This window comes from Augochlora pura, chromosome 6, assembly GCF_028453695.1.
Source record: "Augochlora pura isolate Apur16 chromosome 6, APUR_v2.2.1, whole genome shotgun sequence".
Classification (NCBI taxonomy): Eukaryota; Metazoa; Arthropoda; class Insecta; order Hymenoptera; family Halictidae; genus Augochlora; species Augochlora pura.
In genome coordinates this window covers 8,431,807-8,454,131 of record NC_135777.1, presented here as the reverse complement: position 1 = coordinate 8,454,131, position 22,325 = coordinate 8,431,807, and the positions used below count along the sequence as shown (strand labels likewise).

General features: G+C 32.9%; 1 protein-coding gene and 1 long non-coding RNA gene across 6 annotated transcripts in view; one reads left to right on the top strand and one right to left on the bottom strand.

Moving 5' to 3' along the window:
• Positions 1-22,325, bottom strand: part of Nab (NGFI-A-binding protein homolog) — a 62,707-nt gene that overhangs the window by 11,340 nt on the left and 29,042 nt on the right. For all 5 annotated transcript variants that reach the window (XR_013494222.1, XM_078183000.1, XM_078183001.1 and 2 more), the window contains exons 2-5: positions 13,027-13,128; positions 9,161-9,298; positions 5,759-6,066; positions 3,541-3,753 (exon numbers count right to left, since the gene is read on the bottom strand). Coding sequence is in view for 4 of the 5 variants with exons in the window: in XM_078183000.1 (XP_078039126.1) it covers positions 3,541-3,753; positions 5,759-6,066; positions 9,161-9,298; positions 13,027-13,128 (761 nt within the window). In the remaining variant the exon portion in view is untranslated. The remainder of the gene's footprint in view (positions 1-3,540; positions 3,754-5,758; positions 6,067-9,160; positions 9,299-13,026; positions 13,129-22,325) is intronic.
• LOC144471182 (uncharacterized) overlaps positions 1-22,325 on the top strand; it is a 48,279-nt gene that overhangs the window by 18,388 nt on the left and 7,566 nt on the right. The window lies entirely within an intron of this gene.

The following is a 22,325-nucleotide window of genomic DNA, read 5'->3' as shown; positions in this document are numbered from 1 at the left end:
TGTGCCATGAAAGAGGTCACAGAATCTATTACACAATTTTTTATTTTCTATTTTCGGAAGATAAAATTAAATTTTCCTATGGTATATAAAGTTCTTTTGGTTGTGCGTATTATTCTTTTAGAATCTAGACTATGCCTATGGTACGAGGTGCGATCAAAAAGATTCCAAAATTTTTTCATTTCGCACGCTATTCCTTATATAGTTCCCGACATATGTATATGTCGATGTTCAGATGAATCTTTTGATTCATCGTCTCCTCTTAACCCCTTAGCTTACAATGACGCCTCAGAGGCGTTGCAAGGTTATCGGACCAAACACGAATAAGACGCCTCAGAGTCGTCGTAAGTCTACCGGTCGAAACATAAACAAAACATTTCAGAAACTTGGTGGGGCGGCAGTCCCACATATGAATATAATAGGTCACAGAGACATTCCAAAAGCGCGATGTTCGGTTACTTCTCATTCGGATTCGACGTTACATCGTATGTAAGAAGTATTATAAAATCACCCATTATGATGTCTTCAAAAAGAAAAATTAGAATTGAGAATAGTGATGACATTACTCAACTGGTGATTAGCGAAGAATCCGATAATGAAGATTATTATCAACCCACCTGAGTTGTGGGTCTGGAAAAAAACGAGAACCAACCAAAAATATGGCAATATATGGAAATTCCCGGAATAAAAGAGGCAACATTAGATCAGTTGAGTACAAGCAAAAAGGAAATGGGCGTTTTTAATATAATGTATAATAGTATATTTTGGGAAAATCTTGTGACGGAGACAAATCTATACGCGAAACAAGTAATAAACAATGAAAATAAAAGAAGAATTATTGATGAAGCTTGGTTTCCCGTTGACTGTGATGAAATAAAAATATATATTGCCCTATGTATAATTGCGGCTGAAGTGAAGAAACCTACAATTCAAATGTATTGGTCTAAGAGGGCCGTTATTGAAACTCCAATATTTAGACAAACGATGCCGTACAGAAGATTTTTACAAATAAGTAGATTTTTGCATTTTGCAAATAATAAGGTGGCCAATAGAAGTGATAAATTAAGCAAAATAAAATCCGTAATAAATTATTTTAATCAACAATTCCAAGAAATATATACTATGCAAGAGGACATTGCAATTGACGAATCATTAATAAAATTTAAAAGACGCTTATCCTATAAACAATACAATCCGTCAAAAAGAGCGAGATTTGGTATAAAAGTTTATAAATTATGTGAGTCCAGTTCAGGTTACTGCTATAATTTCAAAATATACACTGGCCGTGATAAAATACATACTACAGAAAATGCATCTGAAACTGTGGTCAAAGAACTATCAAGGCCAATTTTACACAAAGGACACACATTATATTTGGACAATTGGTATTCTTCATCAAATCGTTTTGTAACTCTACTCAACAGTCAAACTAATGTCATTGGAACAGTGCACGCAAACAGAAAAAATATGCCAAAAGATTTCTTAAAAACAAAATTAAGAAAAGGGGAATATGAAATGAGAAGCTGCAATGGATTACTGGCAACAAAATGGAAAGATAAACGAGACGTTTTTATTCTATCTACAAAACATACAACAGTAGCAATGACTGTGCAAATCAAAAAGCAACACAATCCTACTTGGAAACCAAAGTGTATCGTCGAATACAACAAAGGGATGATAGGAGTTGATCGACAATATCAAATGTTAGCGTGCTTTCCTCTGATGAGAAAGTGTATGAAAGGGTATCGCAAAATTTTCTTTTACCTGTTTGATATGGCTTTATTTAACTCTTTCATTTTGCATAACAAGATAAATATTGAAAAAAGACAGGGATATGCAGAATATAAGATCAAAATAGCCGAATTATTATTGGAAAATATACCATTACCGGACTACAACCGTAAAGGACAGTTGTCAAGTGGAGATTTACCACTAAGATTGCAGGCTCAACAGTGGAGTCATTTTCCCAAACATATAGATCCAACGCCGTCGAACCAACACCCAAAACGAAGATGTGCAGTTTGCACAAAGCATAAAAAACGCAGTGAGACAACGTGGGAATGCAAAAAGTGTAAAATTGCATTACATGTACCATGTTTTGAGAGATATCATACTATCAAAGATTACTAAATTTTTGTATTAAAATAAAAATGTTATTATTAATGGATTATTCAATTTGCAACAATAAATCTTTTTTTGTTTAATAATCAACTAACCGTAATTATTTATCAAACATCTTGCAAAGTTATATATAAGTAGTATATACAAATCATAGGAAGTTTGCGATTTGTACAGTTTCGAATGCTGAGCCAAGCTTGTTTATGTCCCTGCACGCGACCGATCTTGGTGTCGCTTTTGGCCCGCACAGTTGGATCATAAGGGAAGGGGTTAATTGCGAAAATGACAAATTCTGTGTTAAAAATAAATTCAAGTGCAATTAAGTGTGCGAGAAGGCATTTAGCGAGTTTGTCATGAAAAAACCAAGCGCCTGTGACTTGTCTTTAAAAATGATCGAGAACTTAACGGAGATGTTAGAAGGATTAACTTACTGAACAATGATTAAAATACATTTTTTCAAAATTTTGCTACTGCAGTAATAGGACCTACTCCTGCACGCTTTTCTTACTCAATATACTACAATCAGAGCAAAAAAAATTTCTATATCAACTCTCGCTAATTGATTAAGCTGTAGCCTGGAAGTGTACCGGAGTAGGTTCTATTACTGTGCTTGGAATGACAAAAACGAAAATGAGAAACTGGTATTTTGATTTTTTTTTCTGCGCTTATATCGACAATTTAAAAAATCTCGTAGATTTCGGTAATTTATATGTATGCATGTTAAAAATTTTATCGAAATCGGTTGACATTGTTACGAGTTATAACAAATTAAAGCTGTAAGAAATCGTTAGTTAAGCGAGTTAGATCAAATTTTTAACACGCGTATAAGATAATCAAATCTACTATCAAATCGATTTCGTTATAGCGTTTCGTCTTTTATCTGTTTTGTCATTCCAAGTAATAGTAAAATTAAAAGAGAAGCTTTGTAATAATCGTCTAGACTAATCCCTCTATCAGCTAAAAAATATTCAAGTCGTTTAGTTCAGTCTTAAAAACGTTATTGTGTTTTAAAAGGTTCTCACTGTTTATCATACGACTCATGCGAAGTAATTTATATTGACACCGTGTATTATGGTTACGTCAGATCTTCACACGTTAATAAACTTTCACTAATGAGTGTATACTGGCGTGTTATGAAGTGATGGCAATCACAGTTCCAAAATTGATTGCGCACTGCTTCGCTACTCGTTCGTAAACATTTGATAAAAAATTCTAGTTCCATTTCCCAAGATAATAAAAACTATGAAAGGACACTTTTTTACGATTTAAGAAGAAACAAAGGCAAAATCGCTGAATTATTTGAGAACAATTCCAAGAAGTGCGTTTCACAAATGTTTTTAAGATTGGAAACAACATTGACACAATATTGAATATTCGTGGAAATAAATATAAATTTTGGTAATTTTTTTTATGATAACGGTTTACCTCTAAATTTTTACAAATCTTCTTTTTGATGTTATGAGGTTTCGGATCGACTGGACGAATCGTAGCAGCAAGTCTTTCGGCTGCTTCAGCTAGTCTCTGTATCTGTGACTGTAGTAGAGTCGGAGTTGGTTGAGGTGGGCTGGCAGGTGCACCACCGCCACCCCCGGGACTAGGTGTCGTGCCACTGCCACACGATGATTCGCAAGTTCCTACCTAATAAAAACGGATCTCTGTATGAGTCATGCAGTGATCAATATTTTTAAAATCAATTCGAAATTTATACGTTGACTCCCAATGCTTACGTGGTGTAAAGTTTTGGAAAAATTCGGTTCCGAATGCTGGTTAAAAGTTAATGTCTAAACGTTACTGGTGATAAGTTTTCGACCACAAGCAATAATACGAAATCATCAGAAGATACTTTTTATTAGACGAAATAGAGCAAAGAAAAATCACAAGATATTCTTAACTTGGTGTAATGCAAAGTAAAAACAAAAATATAATTGCTTCCAGAGAAGTTGACTTTTGAATCGAAATCGTGGTTGATCATTGGAAGCAATTCTTAATAATAACCAATATTGATAGATCTAACAATGAGACATCAAGTGGAAATGGTATAGGATGTAGTTGTTATTGTAAATTAACAATTATATTCCAAATTTAAAAAAAAAATGTGATCCTTCGTCTCCGTTATATGAATAACCCTAGTAGTTCAATGTGCAGTCCTGCGACAACAATGAGGCATCTTTGTGTTTTTATTCCTCTTTTTACTAGCTGCTCCACTGTCTCAGCTATCGATCACTATTGGTGATTCACTACAAAAATGATTTCCGTCGATCTTCGTTACCGTATTACAAAAACGAAAGGGACCCGAAACGGAATTACAAAATTCGAGAAACTAGTCATAGTTCACCCATTAATATATTGCGGTCTGCATTCGGTACAACGTACACTTCAACCTTTGAACATGTTTTCCTCAAAATTGTGTTTTTCATGTTGAATGAAGTAATAATTCAAAACCTAATTATAGGTATTAACTCGGAATTTTAATCACGTATAAATAAATACATGCTTAGAGTCACTTTTACTACACAACTACTATTCTTTAAGTTTTCAACAAACAGTGTTGATCGTAAATTGTAGCTTCAACAATGGATATGATCTTAAGGGCGATTGCTTACGTACGAACAGTATTGTGGCCCTTCACATAAAAGAAACATATACAGTGTATCATAAAAATCATTCGCAATCGGGAAATAAGGAATTCTAGAGATTATAGATTGCGAGTGACTTTTCGAACACTCTGTACACGTGTATGTTCTTCTATATGCATGTAGTAACACACAATCCTCGCCTTCAATGAAGAAGAAAGTAATTTTAAATTGGTTCGGTGTTCTGACATTAACTTATTTCCGCATAGACACTTATAGAACATGCGTTATACTCACACGACGAATATAGTGTATAATTAATTTTTGAATAATATCTTGTATTCCACATATTATATTCCGCAGTAACAAAAGGGCTACTTCGACTGATTTCGTACCATCGCAGACAAAAGCTCTTAAAAACATCAAAGTAATGATTAACCATATTTTTGTGAATAATATAAGAATCGCTGAAATTCTTAATAATACAAAAGGAATAGGTAACGTTTGAATATGGAAAGTATCACAAAAAAATATATTTAGTAATGAATCTAGTTTTCAGTTCAGAAATTATTATGTATATAGCTGTTTCTGACATTAGAATAAAAATGTAAATATGATAACAATAAGAGCTGAAATGGTATGGAAAACAATGAATATTAGATTAAATTTCATTGTAATTGTACTTTTATACAAAACAATATAATGGAAAGTGTGTTTTTCAATCATTGCAGAACCAACGTGTCTAGTTTTACTGCACAGGCGGGATTTCCTATCCGCTCTCGATACATACAAAGTGTCAAAATATTACGTTTCTTGCAGAAAATTATAGATTCCTCAATTTGAAATAACTTTATCGTAAGCGCAAATGCAATCCACGGATTCTTTGCGCCAGCCGAGCCCGCCTTTCATTGGTCAGTGTTTTCCGTTAATATCATGTATAATACATAAAGTCGCAGATTGCATGTGCGTTCAGGAAAAAGATATCTCAAATGACCTCAGGAAATCCTTATTTTCCGATTTTGAGTAACTTTTGGAAGGCCCTCTATTGTTAATTATCACATGTAGCGTACCTGTAATATTCCGGGGCTATGGGCAGTTGTATAGGGTAGGGGCGCGTTGGGGCTGGGACTCTGTCGAAAAGTGGTTGATGCGACCGGTGCTGTGTTTGTCACCGACACTATAGGGCTGGTGCTTCTGCAAGGCAACGGTGTAAGGGACACGTGCGACGAGACATAAGGCGTTGGAGTTTGCGTCTGCGATGTTGTCGCGAACCCTTGAAGATTTTGCACTTGAGGTCTGGGACTTGCGCAGGCGAATCCTATGGTCGGCGGATTCTTACAGTTGGTATTCGTTGGCACCACAGGTGTTTGGAATAGGGCTGAGACAGAAACAAATTAGTATGCTTCGATGACGGATCGTAGTCTCCCGGTGAGACACAGGAAACTCGTCAAAGTTAGGTATACATATACACACAAATTGATTTTTTAGGATGATCAATTTTCCAAACAAAATCGAATGAATTTTATCGGATACATATCTAGTTGCTATAGGTAATTATTTACGGTTAAAAATTAACATTTCATAGATATTATAGGTATATAGATTATTACTTATTTTGTTAACACTGGAATTACTAATTCTGATTGGCATGTCTGATACACATATATCGTTATTTTATAACCGAGAGACGAGATTCGATTTATTTAGACTTATTTGTACGAGTTTTGTTATAATATTTGCTTGAATGGAGAAGTTTAAGTAAAAGTTTCTCATAGAAACATTTTTACAATATCAAATGTTGTAACAGGAGAAATCAAAAACTAATTCTTTCAACTGATTTGGTAGTTCTAGCGTTAAGAAACTTATCACGTTTAATTTCGTTTTATTGTGTTATATAAGTTATACTTGTTTCTAACAGAAATTATAAAAAGCTGAGCAAGTTGTACGTTTTCGTCGAAAATGATTTTGCTCTGATATATAAACAGATCTATTGATTTAATCCTTTCGTCACTGCAGTCCGCTCCGCGAAATAATGCTACTCAACGGGTCATCGCGTCCAAAAGTGTACACATTGCACGTCGACAGTCTTCGGTGTTCGCACTTACATCATTCAACGCAATCTTGGCATTCTCTTGCATTTACAGTTTTTTAAGGGTTATATAACAAATGTTTCGTCGTATTATATAAGCAACATAATAATAAGTACATTTTATCCATATATACATATAATATGCATAAAAATATTTATATTAAATATTTCTATTAACTGTATTATAAATTAATATACGTTTGAAAAGAGAATCCTTCTTGAATTTCGCCGTAATATTCTAAGAAGTGTGCAAAAACGTTTTATGGAACGAATTTTAAGCAAAGCTTCGAACAAAATTTTCAAATAAATATTTCTAAACTTTTAAAAAGATAATCTCTAAACTGTAAAATTATATCAATAGTCGCTCTTTTCCAATTCCTTGTAATGATTCAAGAAAAATTTTGTATTATGTTACTTTTGTACTGTACAAATATTACACTATTGAATAAAAAAAAAAACAGGAAAAACTTATTCCAAACTTCAGAATATATTATGTGCATTTAAAATATTTTTTTAACAGGATTAATCCAATACCGGTAAATAGAATCAAAATATACTCTATAGGTACAGTATAATTATTTTGCTATACTATAGTCTGCGCCCCAGGTATACAGGTCGTCGCATGGACGCCGATCATAGTCGATGCTTGTAACGAAAGGGTTAAAAATATTATAAGCAAAGAGTAAGTTCAGATCGAACATATAATCTTCGATCTGAAGATTATATTTGCTTATAAGATAAAGGAACATATAACAGAAAAGTAAGCTTTATTTAAAGAAGTTAATTAGTGTTGAGATGTCCTGTACAATAGTTTTAAAAAGAACGGTTCTGAGAAAAAAGCTTTTGAAATTTTCAAGCTTATAGTTTCGAACTATATCGGGTTGCATTAATTGTTCTGTCATTTCGTAATTTTCGTTAATTGGCCCACACAATTTTGAAAGCAAATTATAAAAATATCTTTCGCTTGCGCCAAAAAGGGAAAGTTCAATTTTCGTACTTTATACAAGGATCAATAGGAGAATATATCTTGCCATATCTTTTCATTTGTATGAGAAGCAATTATCTTTGATGCCGTGGTTAGTATTGTTATTTTCCAATTGTTACGCCAAATGTTGAAATATGAAAGTTTAAGCTGGTCATGTTATTATTATCGCGTTAATGAGTCTGGCGTTGATAACGGATAATTTTACGAATAAATTTACTGTGTCTAGCCTGGGTACTACACGATACAAGTAATAATATTTAATTTGGTGCATATAAAATTGTAGCTGTAAGTATAAACGAGGAAAAAACGTTTGTTATTAACCCTAAGCAGATTAGGATTTTCCAAAGTACTAGGAACATTTTTCTCCGAAAACAATATTACATATCAAAGACTTAAATAATAGTAAAAGTTGATTATAGTTCTGATCTTTCACATACGTCCGCACGTACAATTTTGGTAAGTTATAGTGCTCTGTACTGATTGCTAACAGGTCAAGAAAGTTGTCAAGAAAGTTCAAATCTCTATTTAACAAAAAGTTTCAGAAATACAGCACAAAGCAGGATATAATACATTTGTTTTCGGTTTTCGTAAAATGATCGATGGAAAAGAAACTCTCAAATGCGCGTTAAATACTGAAAACATAATTCCTTGTTGATGTTGTCAAGAAATTGACTTTATTATACTACTTTATATATTCATATGTAAACAATGTTTGTCAAAAGATTTTTTTATGACTCGAAGTTTATGGCTAAAAGTGTGCAATACATGTTTTTAGTAATTTAGTAATGTTCCGTGTAATTTTGAAAAACTATATGCTTTCATTTTGTTAAAATTCTGAAATCAGGATACTTTTTAGATGAGAAAAATGTTTACGAGAAGAATTTTTGGTGACTTATAGTTAATTATTATTTATATTATTTAATCCTAAATTCAAAATAGATGTTGTTCATAAAACGCGAGTATCGCTTGATATTATATATTTGGCTGTTAAAATTACATAAGGTCTTAAGAGTTTTTTTCATACTTTTGTAATTGGGTTAGTGTTTGGATTAGGTCATCGAACGTTGTATTTATCTAAAAAGGACATGTTCTCAAAATTTCAGCAAAATCGAAGCAAAGAGCCTTTAAAAATTACAAAAAAGTAACACTAAAATGGTGAAAACATTGTGAACCTTGCAAAATTTTGAGTCACGGAAAATCCTTCTGGCAAACATTGTTTTTCCGTAAACTGAAGTATCAGTAAAATTTTTGCCAAATTGATTGTAATCATTTCACCATAGCTGAATTAACAACCGTAATCAATCTGATATGCCTGATTTCAAACTAAAAACAGATTACGCGCAATCGGTAATTTTATGTGCACCAAATCGGCAAATTTGATATTTTGTAATATTTTACAAGGATTTGTTAGCCATTCTTGTAGAGCTTTTTGAAGTCTTCTGACATGAAGGGGTTTGCTTGCCATACCGACCAGAGCCATAATTTCCAAAAACTCCTCTTCCCCAGCGTCGCACAATTGTTGCACATCGTCGCCACCTGTAATAATACAGAGAATTGTGCAAATTATCGGTCGCTTCATGAGCCAATTGTTTTACACATTTAGTGTTTCATAATCCGTAATTTGAATTAGACGTTATTATTACATTATCTCAATCCCCGATGATTGTCTAAATGCTACACACATTTATAAAGCAACAGGCACGTGCGTCTGAAGTACTCCGCGCTAAAAGGGGCGACCACCGAGAGTGAGACGCGCGACGGGTGTTAGAAGGCGTAACCTTTACAATCTTCATATTGTGTGCTAGCTAATTCCGAGCCCAGTTACAGAACATTCATATGCCCCGATTTTCAGGATTTGTTTCTATTTTTGGTTCGATGATCAAATATAATTCTTACTTATTTCTTAATTTTTTTAAATTTAATTTTGTAAAATTAAAAAATTGCACATGTTTCTATATTTGCATTCTTTTATAATTTAAATATTAAATGTGAACAGCACCTGTAACATATAGCGTACATTTCGTCTATAAGTCACCGAACATTTACGTATTTTACGAAAATTATTCGTTCTGCACCAACCTATATGATTGTCATAATTACTATTTTATAAGTGCCCTGTAACTCATGGATAGGAGTACATATGGCTATAGGTTTCTTTTAATATTCCGCAGTAAAAGGGCCAAAGGAAATAATTTTTCTAAAATTGAACCAATCAGCCTGAGGTTCTTTTAGACGTTCGAAGAACCAGTTTATTGAATGCAATGTAAGAGAAATTTAAAAAAAAAGTTGAAACTAACCAGAATCGCAGAGAAAATATTACAGATTGCTTCCAAGATTCCGTGCACGCGTTGTTCAGTAAGTTGGTTCTATCAACTTCTTAGAAAATTTTAAAAGTTATTTAGTTCAATTTGAAGAAAGATATAAAAGAGTTCCACTCTCATTAATAAATGAGAGTGGTCCTTCTAGAAGAGTGCTAAACATGGAACACTTTGGTAAAGGGGCTGTGAATCAAAACAAGTGCGAAACTTTGTTGTTAAATCTAGGTTGACATGTAACCTACACAGATTAACATGAATTTTGGTACAAAGAGCATTTAACACTTTACGCACGCCGTGTACAACATATGATACATATTTTTGATTATGTGTTGGCTATTTATCAATTGATCTTATCAATTCTTTCTCTCAGTTATTCTCAGTTTTTGAATTTAAATTTAAGATAGGAAGTCAGAATTTAGAACAGAAATTCTGTTTTCGACTTCCATAGGAAGGTACCTTCAAACTTGTTTTTACGTGGTGATTAGGAACCGTATAAAAAACGCACAAAAAACATTTCATAATATCAGGAGTAGCCGTAAAAAATAGTTTCGTCAACTAAAAAAAAGTTTCTATGTGTTAATACAAAAGTGAATTTGTAGTTTTTAATATTTCATTTACATATGCAGGGCATATTATGCACATAGTTTTCCTACATCCGGAAAATTTTTTAAACATACATACATTTAAATGTTTTATAATATTTGTAAATAACAACTTTACTGGTTTCTTTTTGATTAAATATTTTTTGTAAGACTACTAATAGTAGTCAACAACTCGAATTTTCGTACGATAAACTGGTTCAAAATCACTTTTGTCACTTGAAGAAACTACTCACACGAGATATAAGTATGCATATGAACGCAATAAAACTAGCTAATTTAATATATATATCTATATATGTCTAATCATTTTGATCGAGACATTTGGACAACCTTACCACAAAGTAATATTTACATTTCTTACTTTCTATTATACACTTTTTGTGTATGTATGTATTTGATAGAAAATTTTTTCATTTACCGCATAAGAAAAAGTCGCATAAAAACAAGTTTGAGCATATGTAGTTCTATACACGACAGTTACGAGTTTTTGCCATTGAATCTCAAAAGCAACGATCGCTATCGCGTTTACCGTAATAAGGTAGAAAAATATTGGGAAATTTTCGAACAACTCTCCAATTTTATTAAATTTTATATACAATATATTACACCGCTTGATAATTCGTACAATTTTTTCCTTTACAGTAATTGTAACAAATCGCGAGCAGTTGTAAAAAAACTGTGGCCGTTTCTAAAAGTCCGTCGCTATGATCGGAAAGCAATTGCGTATCTATAACGGATGAACTTTTTAAAGTACATAATGAAATCCTAACTCAGATATAATCTATACTTATAACTAGACTGTGTTTCTATGCATTTATGGTAAAAATGTGTAGTTAAAATATGAAGCAGCGAAAATAATTTTCAAAAACTGTTTTTAAAATGCTTTAAACGTTTTAATTATAGATTAGATACAAATTAGGGTTTGGTTTAGGATTGGATGAGATCTACAGATTTTTTAAACTAGAGATATTTAAATTTCATAAAAATCATAATGGAGAAGACTATTATCATTAATTATCAAAATATTGTACACCACAACACCAAGATTGTTAGTATAATGTTTCTGTTAACGACTGCCGAATGTTTCGGCTATCAATACTGTCATAAAGTAGACCATGAATATTTCGAAAAACGCAAAATAATTCTTCCTATTTTATTAAAAGAAATACAACTTTAGATATCATTAACATCTCATCTTTTACTAAGCGACTTTATTTAGCAATCGAAAACGAAATCTGCATTTTAGCTTCTCTTTATGGTTTTTTTCAAGAAGAAAGTGCGTTGTTTTACGCATAATTAGATGTCGCCTTAGACCTCTAATTTTTTAAATAAATTGTGAAACATGCACAAGAATTTATGTCTGAGAATGTTTATACCCATTAAATATTGTTTAAACATTTTTTAACGCTTACATAATGTAATATAAAAAAATACCATTGCATTTGGTAGCACAAATTCTCTGAATAAAAAATTTAAATTTTCTCAAAAATATATGTTTAAAAATTTTAGAACAACAATATCTTTAAGAATCGTGTATTTGTTATCGAAATTGCCCATTGTTCTGGGGTGGTTGATTGCTTTGCAAAGGATGCATGAGATCAACTGGATCATATGTGACTTATATTGTCAGCTCTCAACTAATGTACTTTAGAAGCAATTTCTTTGCGAAAATTACACGTTATTACTTATTATTGAATGAAAATGACATTCAACAAGCGAAGAGAAGGAAATAGATTTTGGAAGAGTAAATAATTGTTCTGTATTTGTTATTTATGCCCGAAGGATAATGCTATTATTATTTTTTTGTTATATAAAACATATAGAGTTAGTAATATCAATGGAAAAGCGCATTGATTGAAAAATAACTAGATTACTTACCGCTTTTAAAAAAGCGGAATAAGTCCACTTCTTGAAAAAATGAATTCATGGTCATTTTAGTAAGATATAGATATCCTCTTTTAATACTTATGATCATATATTAAATAGACTACGATTTCCTGATAAAATAATTCACTTCAGTAAAGTCAATAATCCAAGATTATAAAATCTATAAAAATATGGACTTGAATTTCTTGTTTTCATTTCTTATAATATGTTTATCTTCGTTAACGATTTTAATAATTATTGATGCGCAATAAAATCTATCATGTTTATAATGTTAAAAAATCTTTAATTGATTCAATATTTTTAAATTGATTCACACGAAAATGTTTAAATTTTTTGGATATATGAAAAAATGGACTTATACCACTTTCAAAAATAACGGTTCCACTGTTAAATTTAAAAAACGATATTGCTTGTTATACATTAGTATTGGATGTGTCTCGCGTGTCTTGTATCTTACCCATTTCGAGAAGAGTGTCATAGTAGCCCAAGAGAGACGCCTTCTGCATCACCCTGTACAGCTGTAGCTCTGCTTCGTTTTGAGGCACGGATGTCTGCACCACTAAATGATATACAAAGCAAATTATTAAGATGAGCACTGGTAATTGAGCACATTATGCATCGATTCTTTTATAATCGAAATTCTTTAGTTTCATCACTTGTTTTTACAATAAAGTCAGTTTATGTGGAAATATTTAAATATTTGAAAATTCTAAGGATGTTATTTATAAGGGAAACTCAGCTAATATGGTATAGTAATAACTTATTCAAAGAATAGAACATTCTGCTATTTACGCGATTTAATGGATCATTTAATTTAAGCAATTATCGATCTTTAACTGATATACTCATTTTCACTAAAAATAACTGGTATTCGGAGGTTACGATAGACTCCAAATGTGAAGTGTAAAAAATGAATTAATCTAATTCCAGATAAAAGTCCTAATTTAAACTCAACCTGCAAAGTTTATTGCGATATCTCTAAACATGTGATATTTACGAATAAGGTAGATTATCACGTTTTGGACACACTACTGTGTCCAACAAATACAAATTTTTGGTAAGGGACAATCTGTTTGGTGAAGTAAACATCTTCTAGTATCCTTTTGTGCATTATGAACGGGAAGTGCTAAACACTGGAGAAAAATAGATCTACTATGGGTTTCAGGTTATAAATTGAGTAATAAATTACGATGAACGAAGGCTATGACAATGCGACAGTTGTATGGGAGTATGAATGTTTGGGAGTTCGGTTGTCATGGACTTTCCAATGTTTATTCCACTAATAGGTCACCATTATTATAGTGGTTTTGCCGATGTCTCTTTCACCACCGAGTGGCCACTTACTGATAGAATAGTAGACTTGTCAATATTTTTGTCGCCGTTGGTTGTGGACTTGCCACCGTCGGAAGGAAGATATAAGATATGAGGGCCGTGAACTCGCCAATGTCAATTACACCGTCGGGTTGCCATTTATTAGGAGAATAGAAAACTTGCCAATGTCTCTTCCACCACTAGATCGCCATTAGATAAAGAAAAATAGTAGACTTGCCAATGTCTTTTTCATCACTGCGTCGCTTCGTAATGTTTAAAAGAGGATACACTTCGAGCGACAAACATGTATGTACTGTGTGAGATATACTAGCCATTGTAATCTTGTATTTGAATAGAAGCCATAGTGATGAATGAATTTAAATTAACGAGATTGCTTGTACTTTGAATGCTACAAAATAAATATACAAATTTTGGCAACTTTCAATTGAACATAGGATAAATTGATGACAGTTGCAACACGAAAGTAATGCGTTAGATATGTCAAAATATATGATAGATATTATTACACGGTTCAGATATACAGGTTGTTCAAAAATTATGAACAACAACGGGAATGTGGGAGTTTCTGAGGTCATTTGAAGTAACTTTTTCCTGAGTGTAAAAACAATCCACGACTTTGTTTACAAATGACCAATGAGAGGTAAGATCAACTGGTGCAAGGCGGTCGAGACAATGAGCGGAACTAGGCTTCGCTCGCTTGACGTCCACATAAAATACCATTATCGACGATGTTATTGAACATAATTAAAATTATTATTACTTGTAGTATACAAAAGCCGATTGAAGGAATCATAGAAAGTATGGTATTACACCAAGTATTTATCATGTATTTACGAGATCTTTTACAATCTCAACTTAAATGGGACTCCCTGTAAAAGTCGTCAGCTAATTACTCAATTTTAGGCATCCAAATTTAATTTCAAAAAAATTAAAAAAAAAAATGTTTTTAAAAATGAATAAAGTTGAAATCTTGTAATAAATAAAAAAAAAGATTTCAAAATGGTACCTGTTTCTTTCAATAAATGCAAATAATTATCTGTGCACATGTACAGTTTTATTACACAATTTTGATATATATATACATGTAAGAATTTCTTTTCAATTCTACTGTAACTTATTTCTTCGTTTCTTTCCACTAACAAGATATTCCGTAACAGAATAATATTATCTTATGCTAATAAAACAATGCAATACTTTGTTTATACACAATTTGGGAGGATCGAATCGTGTGTTGGGATATAAGCGGTCTCTTCTCTAAGTAATTTCAAGTAATTATCTGCACATCAATCAAGTACGTAACAAAGAAATTATTTCTATTTTCTGTTATTTCTAATATAGAAATACACAAATATAGCTTTCTTCTTGCTTTTTTCTAATATTTATAAAAATGTAAAAGTTACTTTGAGTTTATAATTATAGGTAGCATTATGGGTGGTCTCCTTTAGCTAAGGAACCCTCTGCATATTTAACCCTTTGCATTCCGTTGTCTCCTCTCAGGGGACATCGTAATTCTAGTATATGACTAAACATTAAAGTTTATTAGCGATTTGCAACTATTTCTCGATGTTTACAAATTCATATAAATTGAATATTATTATAATAATATTATATATACATATACATATATATAGTTACGAGCCGAGGGCCACTGCACACGTGGCCGGAGGTAAATGAGTTTGTGCGGATATTTGAAAGGAATGCGTGGACTGGCCGATGCCTATTTCATCACCGGGTCGCCACCTGATTGGGTAATGGGGTTTTGGATTGCTTCTAACTTTGCCTCGTAACTTCGAAAGAAATATTAACTGATACACCTCGAGCGACAAAGGTGTATCTTTGTGAGATCGTTACCAACAACTGACTCGAACTGGGAGATGGAATGAAATAAACTTGTGCACTGAATTGCAAGTAAAAACTAATATAATCTAACAACTTCAGTCTATTACAAGTGCGTAAGTCTAGTGTAAGATTCGCGATAGTCCTAAGACACGCTCCCTGGTTTACGCACCAAGTCGGCGGGGATTAACTACTTTCGTATACGTACTAGGTAGTTAAATGCTTGAAAGAGAACTGAGCGCGATCTTGCAAACGTCTCGCATCGCGATTTGACTCGAAACTGTCCGATGAGAAGAAAAATCTTAGCCTTTTTATATGCAGCTGAACTATAAAATTCGGTAGTAAGGACCGGGCCTACGTGACCCAGATCACACCGCGGATGATACCGAGAATCGGAGACGCATGATCTTTCTTGAACTCGCGCCTATACGGTAGATTAGGGTGAGGACTGGGCCTACGTGACCAGATCATACCGCGGATGGTACCGAGAATCGGAGATGTGTGACCCTTATTGAACTCGCGCCTATAAGGCGAATTAAATATTCTATTTTTGAATGAAAGGACCGCGTTCACAATACATATATAACAATACATATAAACAATACATATATAACATATACTATATAATAATATAAATGTTCATAAGCGCTGGTAGGTAACATCCATGATGGCGCGGAGTGCAAAGAGTTAATATGCAATATACTTTTGCACATGGGCTTAAAAAATAGATGTAAAACATATGAAATATGCAAAATATGCAAAATAAATGATGTATCTTTAAAATTCTCTTGCAATAAAACTATCATGATCTTATAATTTTATTTATTTCATATAAAAATACACATTTGCATAAAGATTCGCAGTCTAGAAATAACTAGACTACGGATTACTATGCCAAATAAAAACTATCTGCACCAATTGCAAGAAATAGAAGCTAACTAAAACGTTTTTTTCTTTGTGAATAATTCTAACAGATTAACAGAGATTCGTTGACATTACACAATTTTTCTAATATCTTCACTATTTCTAATTGCAATATTTCTCGACTTTGTCATAAATGCATATAATAATTTTGTTGGAAATTGTAGAAATGCGCTTCAAGTTGCGAAAAGAAATTTAAACTTTTCTTTGTAAAATAAATGAGACGCTTTTGTTCTCGTAATGCGTGTCAACGTGTACAGTCAATTTCTGCCAGTAAATTGGCTAGCGTTTTTACAGAAATTTTATTCGCCGCGGTGTACGCGCAACGTGATTGGTTGCAATGTATGTATTCGGTGTCCCATCGCTACCCAATACAAGCTGTCTGAACATCCAGTTCGGTTCGGTTCGGTTTAGTTCGGTTCGGATCGGTTCGGTTCGCGACGTCCAGCAAAGCTTATGGAACGGCGGGCAGTATGCGGGCAGGCGGTCGAGCCGCCAGGGTGTCCGACTAGTTTCTTGCAAATTTCGAGGAATTGCGAGAAAAAGCGGCGTGCACACACGTACAACGTATAAATTAATACCGGTACTGGTGGCATAGCATCGAGACGTTGCTGGCTGCGGGCTCGGAGTGTCTCGAAGAAAAGAGTCGGTGAAGAGTGACAAAGAGAAAAAGATAGAAATTAAAACAAAGGGAAAGAGGTAAAACAGAAGATCGGGGGAGAAAGAGATGGGGTGGGGGGAGAGAAGAGGAGAAAGAGAGAACAAGAAGGATACGATGAAGGAGGGGGTAGAAGAGAGAGGAGAGAGGGAGAGAGAGAGAGAGAGGGGGGGGGGGGAGAGAGAGGGGGGAGGAGGGAGAAAGGGAGAGAGGGGGGGGGGGGCGAGAGATCTAAGGGATGAGAAAAGAAAGGAGAAAGGGAGAAGAGACAGGGAGAGAGAAAAAAGAGAGCGACAGGAAGCCAAGAGGGAACGAAAGGGAGAAGAAATGCAGAAGGAGATACGGAGCAATACGGTGGAGCGGGGCTGAAAAACCTGGCCGGCAGGTCTTATTACGAACCCGAGGCCCGGTCTCACGCTTATATACAACCGACCGAGATACGAGTAAGTCCCTGACAGCAGCGGGGTGACTCGTTCCGCGAGATTTTTCTGACGTTAGTCCCGCAGTCACGAGAACCAAACGGATACGAAGATCTTTCTAATGAGACACCAACGATTCTCTGCATGCGCATCGTCTTTCGAGATATCCGACCGACGATTTACGAGACACGTTGAAAAAAAGAAATAGCGACAAAGAAACCTTATCCCGTGGTTCAAGGGTAATAATTGCGCTTCGACTCTTTATAGCCGTGTAATATACGAAAATCTTCAAATTCAGTGAATAGCTTTGTATTCTTGAAGGTATTTTAATTGGAGATAAAGTATATATTATAATTTCGTAAAACATAGTCGCGCGATGATAAAGCTTGCGTCATTCTAAAACTTAGTAACGTGATGGATTGTTCTTTTTGTTCCGAAAATACTTTACAATATCAGCTCTGTTCTAGAGGACCGTAATTTTTTGTGTTCTAATTCATCAAATAATATCATTTCCGGAACCATAATACTTAATACAGTCGTGTGCATACTTGTAAACTCAAAGTAAATTTTATGTTGTTACCGATGTCCTCACAAAAACTTAACGAAACATCGTATTTGTATATTTCTATTTTCTATTATTTCTAATATAGAAATATAGAAATATGTTGTTTTGTTATGTTTTTTTTAAATATATGTATAGGGTGCCTCGAGTCAAGCAGGTCACCTACAACACTGCTGTGAATAATTATAAACCGAAAGTAACTTTTACATTTTTACTGATATGTAAACAAAAACTAAAAAAGAATTTCTATTTTCTACTGTTTCTAATATGGAAATATACAAATATGGTATCTTGATTGAAGATGTAAGAAATGAGCAACTCATTTATTTCTTTTTGTTTTAGGCAAAAAACGGACGTTGGAGTACTGGAAGACATGTGCGTGAAAAAAAATCATTGCATGTGTTCCAAATTAGACCGTTTTCTTAAAAAATTTCATTTGCAGTCGTTGCTTTCGTCTTTATAATCCAACATCTAACTAACAATTCTTTTGACAGCATAAATGTCCGTGGAGTTTGAGGTCTTGGAAGATTGGCATCTCTTAGAAAAAGGATTTTTGCGTATTGTTTCAGAAATTTGATTTCGGTCATGATTTACGGTTCCTCGGACCAATACGGAGTGAAATTGCTGAGTAGTCATGATTTTGGATTGCCTATCATCGAGCGCTATCCCTCGAGCAACGTCTTGTGTTACGTCGAGCCATTTAATGTCATGTTACATCATAGCATGCTCGCGACACTTCTTACGGTTACCCGTTGTTCAAACTAACTCTTTGTGTAAAGCAAACCAAAACAGTAGCAACAGAACGTTTGAGTGAATGTTTAACACTTTAAATATATTGATACATATACAGTGGCTCGGAAAGTATTTGAATACTTTTTAAAACGGAATAACGTCTTTTAAAATAAATCGAATGGCCCGAGCTTTTTCGAGATGTTAGAGGAATTAGTTTACTAGATATTGCGAAACAATCTCTTTTCAAGAATTGCAATTAATTGAAATGAAAGCAAAATAAAAAGCTCTTTCTTTTTGTAGGTTTCAATAGCACACATATGTATAAGCATGTTGAAAATTTCATCCAAATAATTGACGTAGAATCAAGTTACGCGAAATGAAAGATGTAAAAATCTTTGTTAAAATTATCGGTTAAAATTGTTCAAAATAACAACTGATCGTGATAAAATTTGTGACAAAAGCCTAGCCTCAAATAAAAATGTTATAGTTCGTGTGCTTTTTATTTTATGTTTATTAATAATGATTATTTATTATTCAACATTTATGTACTTTGAAATATTAAAAGAAATTTTGAACTGTTAACATTTTTAATGACAAATACGCACCTTAACTCATTTAGTAGTAGAAACTGCCAGTAATTAAAACACTTAGTATATTAACCGTATACTTAATAGGATTATTAGTGACTATATTGTCGTAAGGAGAAGGAACTTAAAGTTTTGATGGAACTAGTACTTAATTATTTTTTTATTTACCTATTGCTCTTAATTATTTATTTAAATAAGTTATAAATCTTCAAATACCTGCGATAACACCCTCAGACTTTATTTTAAATTACAAATTGTTACGATCTTCCGTTATGTTGAGGAGGTTTTCGGCCTTTCTTACCTGTGAGCATAATTACATTTTAATTGAATTATTTATTTATAACTAATTGTAATATTAATCGAAGGTCGTTTAATAACTCTGTTTTCTCCGACGTCTCTCATCGATCTTGCTGATCTCGTTAACTACTGTTCGTCGGAAACCACTTCGCCGATTTGGAAGTTAACTCTTCCTTGCTTGCATTTCAAATAGCAGAAGATGACAACTTCACTACTGTTATGATTTCACAACATCGTAACAATAATATTTAAATTAATTTCTATGTTAAAGTTTCTTTACACTAACATGTGATCACTATAATTATTTTCATTTGGTCACTACAATAATTTTCATATGAGAAGAAAATTTTATTCTAAGATTCGATATCTTAATTATGAAATTCCACCCTATATTCTTGTTACTTTCTACATCTCCTTTGCTGATATATGGTTTTAATATAGTCCTTATGCGACAAGTAGGCATCTTTGTATTTATATTCTATCCTCTTACTGGCTAAGCCGCTGTCACACTGTTCTACTACTAATTCTTTTGCCACAATCATTTTCAATCCCACTTCAATCTCCTTTTTAGCATATTAACCGTCTCTCATTTGTCTCCTCTTGACAATTCCCGAGATTTTTGTTTTATTTGAGAAACATATCTAAAGACAGTACATTTGAAAATTAGAACTCTTTCTTTGCAATATTCCTCTACAACTTGATATATCATTCTTTTATGCATCTAAGAAATAGAAATGAATAACAAGTTCATTCGTGGACAGCTATTCTAGAGAAGCTTGTGCCTTATATTACAAACATACAAGGTGTCCCAAAAATGTCTAGCAATCCGGAAATGAGGGGTACCTGAGATCATTTCAAGTAACTTTTTCCTTAGTGAAAATGCGATTTCCATTGAGAGGCGGGATCAGCTGTTGCGAGAGGGCTGAGCTAATGAGTGGTACTGAGCACTGCTTGGTCGTTGGCTCGACCGCCTTTCGCTAGAATAACTCGCCATTCATTGGTCGGTATTTTTCGTTAATAATTCATAAACAAAGTCACTAATTGTATTTTCGCTAAGGAAAAAATTGCTTCAAATAACTTTAGGAGCCCTTTATTTCCCGATTGCGAATGACTTTTGGATATCTTGTATTTTATCAATGATAGTGTCACAAACAGTTAAAAAGATCGTATATAATATATATGTATTTTTATATATATTAATATATGTAATATATAATAATATAATATAATATATAATAATATAATATAATATATAATATATAATATAATATATGTATAAAAACTGTCAAATCAATATCAGTTCAAAGATCATTCCTATGGACAGAAAGTAAACTTTTAATATTTATGAATATTCTAGTTTTAAAATAAAATTGGATTCATTGCAGCAGGACCCTTTTTTCGAAATGACATTACGTTAAATATCACTCTTCTTTAATTCTTTTTAGAACATCGATATTTTTTTTATCAGCTTATGTCGTCCTTTGCATTACAAAGCGTGTCAGACTGCTTTAAAATAGGGCCAATAAGAAAATGGAATATTTTCAGATGCACATTATCGTGCAGTGATAAATAAAGTTGCTAGTACCAATGTATGACAGCAAACAGTCTAATTTGTTCTTGTAATAAAGTATGGTATATTCTTCCATTGTACCCGACCCTTGCTCAGATTATGGTACACTTGATGTTATCTCGATCACTTCTATTTAACACTATTTTTATCGACATTGTTAAAGCATATCTTTTAATAATTGTTGATTAAAATTATTTCCTACGCTTTACGCTAAATTGTATAATAGAAAATGTCAATACAAATAGCATTAACCTAAGCGTAATAATTAGTCTGCGGATTTTGTGTATTTATAATAAAAATGGATGGGTGAAATTTAAAACAACGGAAATATTAAAACAATTTAAGGACATGTATCTATTGTTTTCGACTTTCTATAATTAATCAAAGAAAAAAGAAATTTCTATGTCTATGAGTGTGTTGCAATCAATGAAGATAATTTTTATTCTATGTAAATATTCACAGTTTAGTAATAATATTGGTACATGTTTAGAGTATAAAACGAACATATTTCAAATTAATTAATTTGAGCTGTGAGGCTCAAATAATCGTATCTCCTCTTACCAAATTGTCTATTTTTGTTTAGATACTGACAGACAATTGAAGAGAATTTACTGTGCCAGTTCTAAACAATGCTCTAAATTACTTGTAAACTTTAGAATTCTTGAAATTGATCAATTTTGATATGCGAACTATAAGATCGGCCAAACGTTCCTTTTGTTTATTTTACCATTAGTTCTATTAATATAAAAAACATTTGCAATGCATCCAAGATTGACGCTTTATGGAACATTTAGCACTTTATGTACCGTAAATCAGTTTAAACGAATATATTGCAATAAAAA